General features: G+C 38.6%; 1 protein-coding gene across 2 annotated transcripts in view; it reads left to right on the forward strand.

Moving 5' to 3' along the window:
• Window positions 1-18,512, forward strand: part of LOC135746600 (von Willebrand factor A domain-containing protein 7-like) — a 108,932-nt gene that overhangs the window by 67,945 nt on the left and 22,475 nt on the right. For both annotated transcript variants that reach the window (XM_065265217.1, XM_065265218.1), the window contains 9 exons: window positions 10,325-10,418; window positions 11,795-11,923; window positions 12,067-12,253; window positions 13,006-13,175; window positions 13,640-13,752; window positions 14,495-14,611; window positions 14,748-14,951; window positions 16,660-16,792; window positions 16,975-17,127. In XM_065265217.1, the coding sequence (XP_065121289.1) occupies window positions 10,325-10,418; window positions 11,795-11,923; window positions 12,067-12,253; window positions 13,006-13,175; window positions 13,640-13,752; window positions 14,495-14,611; window positions 14,748-14,951; window positions 16,660-16,792; window positions 16,975-17,127 (1,300 nt within the window). The remainder of the gene's footprint in view (window positions 1-10,324; window positions 10,419-11,794; window positions 11,924-12,066; window positions 12,254-13,005; window positions 13,176-13,639; window positions 13,753-14,494; window positions 14,612-14,747; window positions 14,952-16,659; window positions 16,793-16,974; window positions 17,128-18,512) is intronic.

An 18,512-nucleotide genomic window follows, 5' to 3' on the forward strand; every position in this document is an offset into this window, starting at 1 on the left:
CGGGGTGTTTGTTCGTCTGAAGATTCTGATCGCATCGATGTGCCTATTGTGACTCCCGGGTATAGCGCCACCACCAGGCGCCAGGAAGTGTGTCAGTCACAAAGCTGGATTTTTTTGACAGTTCCATGCAATGTTCTTTTAAATACTCCTTCTAGGATTTTCATGAGATTGACACCAGAAGTGGTCAACATGATGCCGAGACATTGTAGATGATAAATTGCGAAGGGATTTTTGATATCTCAAACGCTGTTCCCATGGCAACGCGTCAAACTTTACTTTCATTTTAAAGGCATATTTAAGCCTTTCAGTTGACGCCAATGTATTTTTAAATACTCCTTCTAGAATATTCATGCGATTGACTCCAGAAGTGGTCTACATGATGCCGAGACATTGTAGATGATAAATTGCGAAGGGATTTTTGATATGTCAAACGCTGTTCCCATGGCAACGTGTCAAACTTTACTTTCATTTTAAAGGCTTATTTAAGCCTTTAAGTTCACACCGATGTTCTTTTAAATACTCCTTCTAGGATATTCATGAGATTGACACCAGAAGTGGTCAACATGATGCCGAGACATAGTAGATGATAAATTGCGAAGGGATTTTTGATATCTCGAACGCTGTTCCCATGGCAACGAGTCAAACTTTACTTTCATTTTAAAGGCATATTTAAGCCTTACAGTTCCATGCAATGCTCTTTTAAATACTCCTTCTAGGATTTTCATGCGATTGACTCCAGAAGTTGTCAACATGATGCTGAGACATTGTAGATGATAAATTGCGAAGGGATTTTTGATATCTCAAACGTTGTTCCCATGGCAACGAGTCAAACTTTGCTTTCATTTTCCAGCATATTTAAGGCTGACAGTTACATGCTGTGAACTTTTGAATACTCCTCGTATGGGATTCATGCGATTGACACCAGAAGTGGTCAACATGATGTTGAGACATTGAAGACGTTAAATTGCAAAGGAATTTTTGACACATCGAAAGCTGTTCCCATGGCAACGCGTCAAACTTACTTTTATTTCAGGCATATTTCAGGCTCTTGGCAGCGTAGATTAAGTTTAAATTTGGCACACACATCTGATTTGTCGGCTGTTAAGTGTTGACAAAATTGTCAGATAAAGGCGTGTCTATTTAGTGACTGACTAGCGCCCCCGTTTGTCTAAAATATGGGGTTTCTTTTACCTACTGTACCTAAATGGGTCAGTAGCAACATGAAATAGTACACTGATATATACCCACTTGATGCACATGCCCACCGTGCATCGTTTTCTCGGAGGCAACGTGTAGCGGTAAACAAACGTGCGAGGGCCCGCCATCGCTGCTTGCAGCTATATTTATTATTATTATTATTATTATTTTTTTTTTTTTAACACTTTTGGACTTTTTGGGGGCCTTAACATACTCGAAAACTCTTGAAAATTGGCACAGACGTCAGAGTCGTCCGTCATCGCAGAAATCCAAAGGCTGGAACACGGGCGTGGCACAGGGGCTCTGTAGCGCCCCCTGTAATGCAAAAAAAAACATTGATGCACAGATCAGGCAAAAATGTACGCACATGTACGAGACTTGGTACGCTTATAGATCTCATCGACCCGAACAACTTTCGCCCTCTAGCATTTAAGCTCCGCCCAACAGGAAGTCGGCTATTTTGGATTGTTTAAAAAATGCATGCGTTGAACTTTTATATACTCCTCCCAGGGGATTCATGCGATTGACACCAAACGTGGTGAACATGATGTCGAGACATTGGACTTGCTAAATTGCGAAGGGATTTTTGATATCTCGAACGGTTCTGCCATGGCGAGGCGACAAATTTGTGGCGAAATCAGAGAAACAGGAAGTGTCTAATATCTAGGGCAAAAAATATCTTATTGTGATGCCATGCGGGGTGTTTGTTCGTCTGAAGATTCCGATCGCATCGATGTGTCTATTGTGACTACCGGGTATAGCGCCACCACCAGGCGCCAGGAAGTGTGTCAGTCACAAAGGTGGATTTTTTTGACAGTTCCATGCAATGTTCTTTTAAATACTCCTTCTAGGATTTTCATGAGATTGACACCAGAAGTGGTCAACATGATGCCGAGACATTGTAGATGATAAATTGCGAAGGGATTTTTGATATCTCAAACGCTGTTCCCATGGCAACGCGTCAAACTTTACTTTCATTTTAAAGGCATATTTAAGCCTTTCTGTTGCATGCAGGAAACTTTTAAATACTCCTTCTAGGATTTTCATGAGATTGACACCAGAAGTGTTCAACATGATGTCGAGACATTGTAGATGATAAATTGCGAAGGGATTTTTGATATCTCGAACGCTGTTCCCATGACAACGCGTCAAATTTTACTTTCATTTTAAATGTTAAATTAAGCCTGACAGTTGCATGCGATGTTCTTTTAAATACTCCTTCTAGGGAAATAATGTGATTGACTCCAGAAGTGGTCAACAAAATGCTGAGACATTGTAGATGATAAATTGCGAAGGGATTTTTGATATCTTGAACGCTGTTCCCAAGGCAACGCGCCAAACTTTACTTTCATTTTAAAGGCTTATTTAAGCCTTTCAGTTGACGCCGATATTCTTTTAAATACTCTTTCTAGAATATTAATGAGATTGACACCAAAAGCAGTCAACATGATGCCGAGACATAGTAGATGATAAATTGCGAAGGGATTTTTGATATCTCGAACGCTGTTCCCATGGCAACCCCCCAAACTTTACATTTATTTCAGGCATATTTAGGACTCTTGGCGTGCTTAGATTAACCTAAAAGTCGGCACAAACATCAGAGTTGTCGGCTGTTCAGAGTGGACAAATAGGTCAGACAAAGGCGTGTCTCTTTAGTGGCTCACTAGCGCCCCCGTTTGTCTAAAATGTGGGGTTTTTCTTTTACCTACAGTCCCCAAATGGCTCAGTAACAACATTAAATAGCCCACTGATGTTTACCCACTTGATGCCCTTGCCCGCCGTGCATCGTTTTCTCGGACGCATCGTGTAGCGTTTAAAAAAACGTGCGAGGGCCCGCCATTGCTGCTTGCAGCTATATTTTTATTTTTTTTTTATTTTTTTTTTTTCCGTTTTGGGGCAATTTGGGGGCCTTAACATACTCAAAAACTCTTGGAAATTGGCAGAGACGTCAGAGTCGTCGGCCATTAGGACCCGGCAAAGGCTAGAACTCGGGCGTGGCAAGGGGGCTCTGTAGCGCCCCCTGTAATGCAAAAACAAACATTAGGGCACAGATCGGGCAAAAATTTACGCACATGTACGAGAGTTGGTACACATATAGATCTCATTGACCCAAACAACTTTCGCCCTCTAACATTTAAGCTCCGCCCAACAGGAAGTCAGCTATTTTGGATTGTTTAAAAAATGCATGCGTTGAACTTTTAAATACTCCTCCTAGAGGATTCATGGGATTGACACCAAACGTGGTGAACATGATGTCGAGACATTGGACTTGCTAAATTGCGAAGGGATTTTTGATATCTTGAACGGTTCTGCCATGGCGAGGCGACAAATTTATGGCGAATTCAGGGAAACAGGAAGTGTCTAATATCTAAGGCAAAAAATGTCTTATTGTGATGACACGCGGGGTGTTTGTTCGTCTGAAGATTCCGATCGCATCGATGTGCCTATTGTGACTCCCGGGTATAGCGCCACCACCAGGCGCCAGGAAGTGTGTCAGTCACAAAGGTGTTTTTTTTTTGACAGTTCCATGCGATGTTCTTTTAAATACTCCTCCGAGGATTTTCATGCGATTTACATGAGAAGTGGTCAACATGATGCCAAGACATTGTAGATGATAAATTGCGAAGGGATTTTTGATATCTCAAACGCTGTTCTCATGGCAACCTGTCAAATTTTACTTTCATTTTAAAGGCATATTTAAGCCTTTCCGTTGCATGCGATGTTCTTTTAAATACTCCTTCTAGGATTTTCATGCGATTGACACGAGAAGTGGTCAACATGATGCCGAGACATTGTAGATGATAAATTGCGAAGGGATTTTTGATATCTCAAACGCTGTTCCCATGGCAACGCGTCAAATTTTACTTTCATTTTAAAGGCATATTGAAGCCTTTCAGTTGACGCCAATGTTCCTTTAAATACTCCTTCTAGAATATTCATGAGATTGACACCAGAAGTGGTCAACATGATGCCGAGACATTGTAGATGATAAATTGTGAAGGGATTTTTGATATCTCAAACGCTGGTCCCATGGCAATGCGTCAAAGTTTACTTTCATTTTAAAGGCATATTTAAGCCTTTCAGTTGACGCCAATGTTCTTTTAAATACTCCTTCTAGGATATTCAAGCGGTTGACACCAGAAGTGGTCAACATGATGCTGAGGCATAGTAGATGATAAATTGCGAAGGGATTTTTGATATCTCAAACGCTGTTCCCATGGCAACGCGTCAAACTTTACTTTCATTTTAAAGGCTTATTTAAGCCTTTAAGTTGACGCCGATGTTCTTTTAAATACTCCTTCTAGAATATTAATGAGATTGACACCAGAAGTGGTCAACATGATGCCGAGACATTGTAGATGATAAATTGCGAAGGGATTTTTGATATCTCAAACGCTGGTCCCATGGCAACGCCCCAAACTTTACTTTTATTTCAGGCATATTTAGGGCTCTTGGCGTGCTTAGATTAACCTAAAAGTCAGCACACACATCAGAATTGTCAGCTGTTAAGTGTGCACAAACAGGTAAGACATAGTCTCTTAAGTGGCTCACTAGCGCTCCCGTTTGTCTAAAATGTGGGGTTTCTTTTACCTACAGTCCCCAAATGGCTCAGTAACAACATTAAATAGCCCACTGATATTTATCCACTTGATGCCCTTGCCCACCGTGCATCGTTTTCTCGGACGCACCGTGTAGCGGTAAAAAAACGTGCGAGGGCCCGCCATTGCTGCTTGCAGCTATATTTATTATTTTTTTTTCTTTTTCTCCGACTTCAGCGGTACTTTAGAGGGCCTAAACATACTCGAAAACTCATGAAATTTTGCACAGATGTCAAGAGTGATGAAAATTTACATGTGGTGTATGCTTTAGAATTAGGCGTGAGAAAATGGCTCTATAGCGCCACCTACAAATTTTCAACGAAGCAGCCCTCGGACTGTGTTTGACGTACAATTACGAAATTCGGTACGCGTCTGTAGCATGACAAGACCTACAAAAAAGTCACATGGAGCGAAGCCGTAAACCAAACAGGAAGTCAGCTATTCTGAGTTATTTTTGTGATTTGGGCGCAGTTTTTGTCATTTCCAGGCGTCATACTTTAACTAACTCCTCCTACAGTTTTCGTCGGATCATCTTCATATTTGGTGAGTGTCATCTTAAGGCCTTTGTGATGCTAAATTGCGAAGGATTTGACTCTACGTAAAAATTTGTGTCGGTTCTGGCCCGACAAAGTTTGATGTTTTCCAATGAAACAGGAAGTTGCTGGAACTCATGCATACAGTGTCCGATCTGTCCCAAATTTCACATGATTGCTAAGAGTCCTGACCTGAACACATCTACATAACAATTTTCATTTATAGCCATAGCGCCACCAGCTGGCAACCTGAAGGAACATGTTTTAGCGCCACTTTCAAATATTGAATGAAGCAGCCCTTGGACTGTGTTTAACTTACATGTACGAATTTCGGTATGCTCATGTATTATTACAAGCCCTACAAAAAAGTCTCTTGGAGCAACGCCCTAAACCAAACAGGAAGTCAGCTATTTTGAATTATTTCTCAGATTTTGGCTCAGTTTTTCTCATTTCCAGCAGTCATACTTTACCTGACTCCTCCTACAGTTTTCGTCGGATCATCATCATATTTGGCGAGTGTCATCTTAAGGCCTTTGTGATGCCAAATTGCGAAGGATTTGATTCTATATTAAAATTTGTGTCTGTTTCGGCCAGCCAAAGTTTGATGTTTCGCTATGAAACAGGTTGCTGGAACTCAGGCATTCAGTGTCCGATCTGTCCCAAACTTCACATGATTGCTAAAGCCGAAAGTATACTCGGGACGTCCGCGTATGCGCGCCGTCCGCATGACGTCATTTTCGTCATCAGGAGGGTCCGCGGACGGCCGCGCGGACCGTCCGCGTGCAGCCCAAAATTTGAGACCGCGCGGACAGTGCGCGTACAGTCCGCGTACGACAGCGAATGCGCGTGAAAATATTTAGACAGGACACTCCACTATAAACAATTATACAAAGGAAATAGACAGCATTTGCACACACACTATGGTTTTTCTTCTTTAACTTTTACTTCTTCCAAGAACAGAAAGCTGTGGAGCATGTTTGTTTGATTCCTGTTCTTTGTTGTCTTCTTGTTTGTTCTAAACTGTGTTTGCAGTGGTGGATCAGTTACTTTTCTTTACCTATCCTAATGTTTTAATGTACTGTAAATGTCGCCAAATCAGTGCTGCCCTGACAGCATGTTAGACTAATAATTTGAATAAGAAATCATTTGTATTGCGTATAGTGTCGAACGCGGCCATCCGCGTGTAGCCGCGGGGACTATACCCGGAAAGCTGCGCGGACGCGTGCGCGCGAGCCGGACGCGGACGCGGAAAAAAAGTATACCCGGCCCTTAAGAGTCATGACCTGAACACATCTACATGTCAATAGTCACTTATGGTTATAGCGCCACCAGCTGGCAACAGGAAGTGACATGTTTACAATGATTATCCAATGTCTGATCTGTCCCAAACTTCACATGATTAATAAGAGTCCTGGACTGAACACATCTACATGTCAATAGTCACTTATGGTTATAGCGCCACCAGCTGACAACAGGAAGTGACATGTTTACACTGATTATGCAATGTCCGATCTTTCCCTAACTTCACATGATTAATAAGAGTCCTGGACTGAACACATCTACATGTCAATAGTCACCAGTGTTGGGCAAGTTACTAAAAAATTTGTAATTAGTTACAGTTACTAATTACTTCTTTTAAAAGTAACTGAATTACTCTACCGGTTACTGTATATCAAAAGTAATTAGTTACTTAGAAAAGTAACTTTTAAGTTACTTTTATGTCTGCTTTTTAAATGTAAATATGAACAGTACTGAACAGTCAAACAGTAAAATCAGGGCCGGCCCTGGCCAATTTGCTGCCCTAGGCAAGATTTCACCTGGTGCCCTTTAGAATCACAGAATCATAATTGTGTTCCAATAATTTTGTTCATAAACTTAAATAAATATTCTGTAAACACACACATGCACACATACACACAATACCCTGTTACTCAGGCATTTGATCTTGACATTGTTAAAATCTTGTCTTTTTTACTGTACATTTAACTTAAAATATTTAATGTTTGTACAAGAAAACAGCTCTTATAAATGAATTCTTAGTAGCATGTTGTAGTGTCGCGGGAGATTGTGCTCATTGTTAAATAGCTTTGTGGCTATACTGCATTGAAGCAGCAGTTTAAAATATAAACCCAGAATTCAGCCAACGTCAAGAACAAAAAAAAAAAACAATAAGGCCGAGACGCGGGATTTAAATTACGTTACACGGACCATGGTTTAAATTTCAATGTTTCTGGACAAAAATACCAACTTTGTCTGGTATTAATAAGCTGCACATTGGAGTGCTGGCTGCTCCCCGCAGTGCTGAAGACGCGTGATGGCACATATACACAGATATTTACGTGCAATCTATTGGAAAGCGGAGGAGTCATTAATTGGGTTAGTAAAATAACGAAATTACAGCTTTTAAATATAAGAAAAAAGTTTTTTTGTAAAGAGATATTTTTTTAAAGTTTAAAAGTGCAGAACTCTTCTCAATGGGAAGAAAGCTATACTTTTCCCCTTACGTGCAACCTATCGGAAAGCGCAGATGAGTTAGTTGGGTTAGTAAAATAATGAAATTATAGATTTAAGTACAAAATAGTATTTATATAAAGAGAAATATTAAAATAAAAAAGTGCTGAACTCTTCTAAAGTGGAAGTAATAAAGTAAAATAACGAATAATAATTATATAATAACGAATAATAGTTTCCAATAGGTTGCACGTAAATATCTGTGCTGCCACCAGTACTCCGTCCGTGCGCGTCTTCAGCACCGCGGCCAGCACTCCAATGCGCAGCTTATTAATACCAAACAAAGTGAACAAGTTGGTATTTCTTTGCAGAAACATTGAAATTTAAACATGGTCTGTGTAACATTATGTAAATTCCGCGTCTCTGTCTGATTGTTGTTTCCGTTTTCTTGTTCTTGACGTTGGCTGATTTCTGGGTTTATATTTTAAACTGCCGCTTCAGTGCAGTATAGCCACAGAGCTATTTAACAGCATGATCTTCCGAGATACTATGCTACTAATAATTCATTAATAACTGCTGTTTTCTTGTGCAAAATTAAACATTTATAGTTAAATGTTTATATACATATATTAAAAAAATATATAATTTTGGCGCACGGACGCCCCAAGGGGTCGGCGGCGCCCTTAGCATTTGCCTATTCCGCCTATGCCCAGGGCCGGCCCTGAGTAAAATGATATGGATGGGCTATTTTACACGTAAGACTCTAATATATCACATACTGTAGGAGCCTATTTTGCTTTAGATTCAACCTTTGAATATTTTTGTTAGAAATTATCTTAATATTTAAACTTAGTTTATTTATGTATATCATTTAGACCATTTAGACAAATATTCTGCATGTTTACAAAAATATAAAATGTGTTAAAATTGTGTAGTGTCTCTTTAAAAATTTGGAGACAATTGTGTCAACATGTCAAATTTTCTAAAATAAATTATAATTTTTCTGATTTCATATTTATTTTAATAAGTTAGAAACGTCTCCGCTGTGTCCTGCTGACAGGCACGATCCGTGTGCAGCAGATGAGGCAAATTATGGGTCCTCCGAAGGTTAGACCGTCTCATTTCAGTTCTCTTCGCGAACTTCTGAGCGCCTTGAATGGGCAAGTGCTCACCTTTTATTGCATGCTTAGTAGGGTGCAGCACTTGAATTGGAACACAGCTTGTGAAGCTTGCCACAGGGACTGCGCTCTTTGGTCATATATTGTTTGTTTTCTGTTGGATTTAAATGATACACAGGATTAAAGGAAGATATTTATTCAGAAAACGGAGTAGGCTACGTGGATTGTTTTGTCGGACGGACACAGAGCGAGTAGATTGTTTTGTCAGATGGACACAGAGCGAGTGGATTTTTTGTTCGGATACGGAGAGACTGAAACTAAAACTAAAAGCGAGCTCACACATACTATGGAGTTTTAACACGGGTGTACACCGCAGTGTGAATATTTTAGTGGAAACAACAATCGCGGATCGTTCTCTTCCATGAAGCCGATGTAAACATCTAAGAATATATGATCATTTCTTAGATTTATTACCTTTGTGGACTACAAATGCAAGTTGATGTCATACTGCGATTGCTTGGTGAAGATAATTTACAAACATGAGACCGGATGGATTATGACTTGCGCACAATTTTTAAACAAAGGTATGTTGTCCCGTTTAGATTTTTCATGTTCATTCTATATGCACTGTCAGCTATGATGAAGTGTAATGAATCATTGCGCCGCCAACTACAGTCCTGCGACGTCAGATATGTCTTGTCTATTTTTTACAAAATAGAGTAACGCGCGTAACGATCTCATTTAAATTTCAGTAATTGTAATTGCGTTACTTGATTTAAAAAAATAGTGGAGTTACAGTAACGCGTTACTCCCATCACTGATAGTCACTTATGATGCCAATAGTCAGTTACGGTCATAGCGCCACCAGCTGGTAACAGGAAGTAACATGTTTACAATGATAATGCAATGTCGGATTTGTCCCAAACTTTACATGATTGATAAGAGTCCTGGACAGAACACATCTACGTGCCAATATTTACATGTAGTCACTCATACACACACACACTCGCTCACTCACTCTCTCTCTCTCATGCTATCTTACACGATGCTACCTCGCTGTCATTTGTAATTAGCAACAGGAAATGTGGCACATTATACTACACTTTTAAATGGTTCACCTATGTTTACATGCTTAAATGCCTATTTACTACTGTTCCCTTTAATTCTTCTCATGCCACGGCGTGGCGGTGTCAGGTGTGCGAGGGCCCTTCCATCACTGCTTGCAGTTTTAATTTTTATTGTTTCTTTGTTAAGTGCAACTCCAGCAATTGCTTTTACACAATTTGCAATAAAAAAAACCACTAAGTGCATTACTTAAATACCTTTAACTTTGTATGTCAGACTAGTCAAACGAATAAATAATGTCTGTTTGTTGCATTCTGAAAATGCAACACGAAATGCAAATTAATGTGTTTTTTATGTACAGGATTTCTACAGCCACAGCAACTGGGTGGAACTGGATGAACGTGTTCCTTTTAGCAAACTCATCAACAGGGACGCAATAATTGACAACATAGCAGGTATAGTGGGAATTGTTCCCACATTAATTTTTTTTCTAAATTTTACATTAAAATATTTGGGGTTCTAAACACACGAAGTTGGTTAATGGCATAATTAAAATGGGTAATTAACAATTACTTTCATACAATATATGAGGAATGTTGTTATCTCAGATTATACCATGGGCCAGTTGAATGCTTTATTCTGATTGGTTGCGAAATGTTCCATGGGTGTTGATTATTTTTCTGTAAAACACACACTTAACCTGTCACATGCAATTTCTGTGTTTTTGGTATAATACAATGTGTTTGCGTGGTTTATGATTCAAAAAACACATTATTTTCCACATAACGTACATTTTTGTAGCTCCAGATTTCCGGCTTGAGCCGTTGATAGCATTCTAATGCAGTTATTAAAGTTATTAGAACGAGAGCGACAGAGACACCGAGAGAGAACGAAAGAAAGAGAGAGAGAGAGAGAGGGCGAGCGAGAGAGATTGTGTGAACAAGGCTACCTCTGTGCATTTCTAAACAGCGCTGTTATTACCTCGGAAAATCGTCTGTAATGTTGTTTCTGTTAGTTCGTTATTACAGTTAACTATGCAAAGTGATATGGAACTGTAATGCGGTCAAGAGAGCTGCCTGGAACTACGTTTGACGTGCGTTTCCCAGAAAATAATTGCACACCTCAGAACGTTCATAAGCCAATCGGATTCAAGCATTCAACGGAGCCGTAGTATAAGAGGAGTTAACTTACAGGCTGTGAGTCCAAGCGGGAGGAATTATAATAATGTTGGTCTTGTCATCACCAATCCCAGGAAGTAAATTATTTGCCTACAATCAGTGTGTTTGTTGTAGTCCCAGAAAATAGATTTACATTGGAGACGATAACTAATTTTGTATATTGTTAACGTACTAATACCCATTTACATACAAAAGGAAATGAAAAATCTTTAATCGGACAGTAGGTTTCCTTTAAATATTGACTGAGTAATAACATGTCAACGACTGAAATCAATGTAAAATCATTGACTAAAATACTGATACTAAAGTCCCCATGTAGTCAATAATTTAATCACTTAAAACTCATCTTTTAGCATCATAATATGTTAAAGTTTTTTTCCTGTGACAGTATTTTTTTATGCTTTTAAATAGCTTGAATGTAACTCTTCACCCTTGTCTCATTAAGTATACCTGGATTTATGAATATGCAAATTATTCCCCGCATTTACTCAATCGCACAGCTCAGACCACAGGAGGACTTTAACATAATTGATAATGTACCACAAAAGCTGTTAATAATTATTATTGTTCTTTTAAAATTAACAAAGGTGACATCTCAATGATTTTTTTACTGTGTGTTCTTTGTGTTTATTTCAAAACAAACACATGTCTAGGTATCAACACGAAAACATGCAGAAACTGCGATGGAGATAAATGCAATGATAATATTCTCCCAGAATTAAAAGAGAAGAACCTCCTAACCTCAGGATATTTCGGTGTGTTTTTCTCATCCAAACCTGAAGGTAAGGAAGCTTTCCCTCCAACACAGAAGTATTGGTTTAGAGCTGCTCTGGATATCATCAGCCAATATAAATCTTTAATACACTCATGACATCAAAACATTTCAGGATGAACAGACTTAACTTAACCTTCTATTTATTTTCAGGCAAGTGTAGCCACGGTGGCAAAAGTGACGCAACCAGTTTTAAAGAACCTACTGGAGGTATCAATAAAGATGAGATCACCTCAAGTCATGGCATCTATCACCAGCGTGCTGCAGATCTGGCCATCAGTGCTACCATGGAATTGCTGGAAGACATTCGACTGGCCAAAGGCAACCAGGCCTTTCTTCAGTATGGGACCCTTATTCAGAGATGTTCATTTTTTATAAACCATAATTACATTTTGGTAACACTTTACAATAAGGTTTATTAGTTAACATTAGTTAACTACATTAGTTAACATGAACTATGAACTGCACGTATCCAGCATTTATTAATCTTTGTTAATGTTAATTTCAACAATTATTAATACTTTATTAAAATCTTGTTAAGTTAATGCACTGTGAACTAACATGAACAAACAATCAAAGCTATTATCTAACATTACTTTTTTTCTATTAACTAACATTAACAAAGATGAATAAATACTGTAACAAATGTATTGGTTTGTTCATGTTAGTTAATACATTAACTAATGGCATCCACCTTACAACCTTATTGTAAAGTGTTACCGATTTTAATGAAATGAATGAAATCAGCTGATTTCTGAACTTTTAATCTTTTCCGTAGTGGTGGAATTATGCAGTTAGCATGCACAGGTTAAGCTTGGACAGCAAATACACAAATAAATGTGCAAGACAGATTGACACTGATTCTAAGAAATTCTCAATTTAATTGAACAGAATTTAAAATTAAGAGCCTATAATTATATATAATATATATAATTACTATATAATAGCTGTTGGCATATATATAAATAAAATTATAGATATATCAATTGTAAAGGAGGAGAAAACCTTTTCTCACCTTTGCAAATTACATTTGATCTTTTTTTTTTACAAAAACTGTGTAAAGTAATTGATTTCTTACTTTATTTCTCTCAGATTGGTGGGGATGAACAAGACGTCAGTGCTGGCTTTTGTTATTGACACCACAGGCAGTATGTCTGATGACATCGAAGAGGCAAAGAGAGTGTCCTTTAACATTATTGACAGCAGGATAGCATCAGCAGAGAAACCTTCAGAATATATCCTAGTTCCATTTAATGACCCAGGTAGACCTGTTATACTATTTTATATATGACCTGGCTACTTCAAAAATGCGTGGCGGTGGTGCTTTGGTGGTGTCTAGTCATGTGTTGTGTAAATGTACACATTGTGTTGTAGTTATCACAGTTATATTTAAGCTTCGACTTAATAAAAGTTCACTGTACTAGTATTGACTACTAAAAAATTTGTGTTGAAACAATAGTTTGACTACATAATTTAATATTTTTAAGTGAAACTTGGTTTGCCCCAACCGAGTTTCCAATACACTAAACACTTATTCTATAAATTGCACAGATCACCACAGCTCTGTTATAAGTAAAAAATGTTAACCTGCCTGTGACAACTCCAAAATATATCCAAATTTTTATATCTGTAGTGATATCACTTAAGAAGATATTGTAAAATGGTTCCTGAAATGTGATGGATGTACTCACTTTCGTGAGATATTGTATATGTTTGATGAATATAGATTTTGGACCACTGATAAGGACTCGGAATGCAGAGAATTTCAAAGAGGCAATCAGTTTGCTCACAGCTGATGGCGGAGGAGATGAACCAGAAATGTGCTTATCAGGACTTCAGGTGGGCATTTCCATGTGTGTGTATGTACTGTATATAAACTCTGAAAAGTGATGGGTTGTTTTAACTCTGGGTTGTGTCACTATTGGACAGAGCATACTGCTGGGTTAAAATGACCCAACTGCTTGGTTGCTTTAATCCACCTGCTGGGTTGTTTCAACTCATGGTTGAGTAACAATAACCAAGCAGGTTAAATCCCAGCACATAAAATACGTACATTTATGTAAAATTTCTTGCACTGCGGAAAGCAAGTACGAACATTTCATAATTGTTGCATTAACTAATTTCACGGACATTCGAAAATGGATAAAAAAGAAACAGCAACTGCCACTACCTCTGGGTCTGAACTTCAAATGAGTTGTGTTCCAATATGTAAGGTCAGATATGCGTTTATTTATTTTTTTATTATTTATTTTTTTTGTATATAGTAGTGTTCAGAGCTCTGTACGTTGCTCACTATAGCTGTTGTTTTTGAGATTGTATTACAGAGATGATTGTTTATAACGCGTTAAAACTTAAGGGATGTAGCAAAGCTATATGTATTTTCTAGCTGGAGGAATTATATGCATTTACTATCTGGTATTTCAGACGCCCCCTGGCACTGGTGCCCAGTGTGAAACCACTATAAGACTGCATTTTAACTGCCTAATAATTCACTTTAAAAGAATGTGTTATAAAGTCTTAAAGTTAGGAATGATACAATTTCTGTAGGTTTCTTTCTGTTTTTTTTTTTTTTGTTCTTCAGCTGGCACTGGGTGGAGCTCCTCCATCTTCAGACATTTATGTGTTTACCGATGCTGGAGCCAAAGACTTTGAATTAGAAAGCACAATTCGAGCCATGATAGAAAACACCAAGTCAAGAGTAAGTGCCTGCAGTTCATTCATGCGTTACCACTGCCCTAATTGTTGCATCAACTCTGTTGCATCAACTCTGTTACATTTTTGTTTTATCTGTATATTTCTATCTGTATTTTTCTTTGTGTGCTCCAAAAACCCAGGTAAATTTTATGCTGACAAAACCCTTTTTATCCCGCAAAAAAAGAGACTCACAATCTCAGCGTTCCTTAACAAGAATTTCTCAACCAGAAATACAGCTGTACAGAGACTTGGCAGATGTTTCTGGTGGACAGGCAATAGAGGTCACTAAGGGTACACTGTCTCAGGCCACTGCAGTTATTACTGATTCATCTGCATCTGCTCTGGTATGTTAAAATAATCACAGTATGTATAAATACAGTATAGTACATAAATGTTATTTAGCAAAATCTAGGTTTGTGGATTTAAAGGATAATTCCGGTATTTAACACTTTGAGTTTCATTTCTGGTTTGTTTTACATGAACTACAGTGATGGACACTGAAATTTTGACAATGGGTCATGGCTTGACTTTTTGACTCATTTAAAAGCGTCTCTTGACTGCTTCAGAATGGAAGTCAAGGGCCTTGCAAAAAACACACTTAACGTTCATTTTCAAAACTATGCTACTCACCGAGTGGTTTGTGGTGTTCGTTGATGATTAAAAACAAATATATTGGCGCAATGTATGATTTCAATCCGTGTTATTTGCTATAGTGGAACTATTTTTTCAGATACCTCACAACCGTGTATATACTTCCACTCTATATTTGAGTCTAAAGCGTTATCACACTCTCGACCACTTGATGGCGACAACCACTTTGCCGTACAAGGACGCTGAACGGAACTCAGTGTCTAGCGTATAGACAGTCACAATCGAGCTCAACTTCAAACCTAAGGCTGGTCACTGATTCATCAAATATGGGAAACATTTCTTCCGAGAGAAACCGAGCGAAAAAACTACAACCACATGTAAACAGACCCCTTTTCCGTTTCCGGTGGTGGAGTGATATATCAGCGAGCAATAGCCGCTTTTGCACTATCAAGCCTGTGCGAGCCAGGGCTTCAAACGGGCCTCACGGAGCCAATAGCCTCCGACCTCCAGCTGCGTAGCCAAAATCAAGACGCGTTTGCATTGTCAAGCCAATAGCGCCACAGCGCTTCAGAAAACCTCGCCCTTAATACGCCTACTTGGATCTAACGTCACACAACTCCACCTGTTTTACCGTGAGGAAGTCACTTCAATCTGACAGGAGACGGGAGTTATATCGCATCATCATACAACAAACATAATGAACATAACTGAACTGTTTGCACGGTGAAAGCCAAGATGAGAAGATAGAGATGTTTGCTCCATCCGCGGTGTTACTCTTCAAGTTTATGTTGGCTGCACATGAGCGATCTAACGACGAGACAATATCAGATCAATAAGCAATAGTAAACTTTATGAAGTAGGATAATTACAAATAAAGCGTTCATCTACCTAATGCGCCATTTAATTATATACACAATATTTTAAAGAATATAACGAGTCCTAGTTTTACATTTATGTAAAATAATCTTATTTTAAAATACAGGTATGTACGTGTGTCTAAATATGTAACGTTAAGTTTGTAATTATAGTTCTATGGCGATGTAAACATACTTACGCATTATAAGAGGTGTGATATCTTTAATCATGAAAACGTTGAGCATCACATAAAACACAAGGTAACTGTCTAATAGCTATTTCAATAATGTGTCAATCAATAAATACTTTTGTCTGTAAAGAACTGCCCTGTTTTGTCTGTAAAGGACAAGTTTTTGCATGGCCCCTGACTTCCATTCTGAAGCATTCAAGAGACGCTTCTAAACGAGTCAAAAAGTCAAGACATTACCCATTGTCAAAATTTCAGTGTCCAACACTGTAGTTCATCCAAAACAAACCAGAAATGAGACTCAAAGTGTTAAATACTGGAATTATCCTTTAAATTATAAACTTTAAATATGGTAATTTACATTAAATAAACATGTAGTACCCATTAATTTGAATTATACCTACAAATATTTTTTGAAGGTGACTGTTCTTCAGGTAGTGAGAAATCCAGCCAAGGCAGAAAACTTTTCTTTTGTGTTGGATTCATCTCTGTCCAATGTGACTATGTATATCACAGGGGTCTCTCCAGTCTTTACCCTCTACAACCCAACAGGTGAGCTAGACATACTGTATATTTTGACAATATGACACTAACTGCATATTATTAATTGTAAAGTAATAGGCAATTCTAAAGAAAACCATTCAAGCTAATTTGTCCTGTTTAGTAAATATGGCACAAGTTTAAACCATATGGCATGTATCAAAGAGTTAAATTGTGCATGTTGTCTCTTTCAGGTGTGTCTCAGTCAGAATCAGTGACAGATGGCCCTCTAGGTAGCATTCAGACTGTGGGGAATCTATGGAGAATTAAACTCAACTCAGAGAATCAGACCGGGGTATGGAGCATCAGTATTAACTCTGCAAGCTCCTACACCATTAAAATCATTGGTAAGAGAGATTCATGTTTTGTTTGTAGATGACATTTGAAAAAAAAGGTGAAATTTTTTTCTTGCCTAAATTTGGTTCAGGACAATTAGTTTCAGTTATAATACTGCTTTTTAAGTGCCGTAAAATGTCTGTTTTCCCAATTGAAATGAATTGTTGCCTGTTCCCTATCAAAAGCTTCTTTCGATGCTGCGCTGCTAATTGCTATGGGAGAAACGTCTTTATTTGTTGACCCGCTGAATATAGTGTGTAAACACCTCAATGGAATTGACCCGGAGGTATATAGCCTCAGTTGATGACGACATCAAAGCGCATCCGATGCGAGGCTATAAAATAGATGAGCACCAGCTGTGTCATCAGGTCTTTTTTTTTAGACCAACTACTGAATGTGTGTGTGCTACACTGAAATACAAATCTCTCTCTTACCTTTTGACTTCACTTGAGATCTTTGTGAGGAGTTAGATTCCAACAAGATAGAGTGCAGATTTTCACTCTTTCCAATTTTTAAAGAGTTTAAGTTAAAAGAAACATATGAGTAAGAAGAGCCATGAGCAGTCTTAGTCCTGTGTTTGTTCTCTCTCTATGGCAAAGAACGACACACACACTTACTGCATTGTGTATTTGGGGGAGGAGCATGCGGTCACAGCTTTACAGTCTGATGAGTGCGAGCATTGTGAATCATTCACAATAAAAATGCTTAGTGTTCGCCGTGATTATTTTCTGACCGCACCGTCAAATTTAAGATATATTTCTTTGCGTTATCCCGAAGCGCACTCCGGTGTTTCTTCGGTTCATGTGGGAGATAATTATAATGATGACATTGATGATATCTCTCTCGGTTCTGCGGACTTTGATAAACCAGCCTCCGAGCGTTTCTCGCACGATCAAAAGTTGGTCGAGGAGCTTCTCGAGGTGGTAACACGGGCGGTGGCAAGGTTGCAGATTGACTGGCCTTGCGAGCCAGAGAACCCCAAACAAAGCAAACTAGGTAATAGGTTTCTATTTAGTGACAAAAGGGAGAGCATGAGCCTCCCGAAACATGAGCCTCTCCCCTTCTTTGAGGATCTCCATGGTGAATTAAATAAATCATGGGAAAGACCATACTCATCGTGTGTTTTCATGCCTACGGCGTCAATTTATTCAACTATCGTGGGTGTGAAGACGTGCGGATATACCGAAATATCACAGGTGGAAGAGACCCTCGCGAGTTATCTCTCGCCTGGCTCGGCATCCTCATTAAAGAAGCCTACCCTGCCCACGAAGCCATGTAAAATAACTTCAGCTCTCGTGGGCAAAGCTTATCAAGCTTCAGTTCAGGCTGGTGCTGCACTGCATACTATGGCAATATTACAGGCATACCAGGCTGATCTGTTAAAGGATTTGAGTGC

The sequence above is a fragment of the Paramisgurnus dabryanus genome, chromosome 4, assembly GCF_030506205.2.
Source record: "Paramisgurnus dabryanus chromosome 4, PD_genome_1.1, whole genome shotgun sequence".
Taxonomy (NCBI): Eukaryota; Metazoa; Chordata; class Actinopteri; order Cypriniformes; family Cobitidae; genus Paramisgurnus; species Paramisgurnus dabryanus.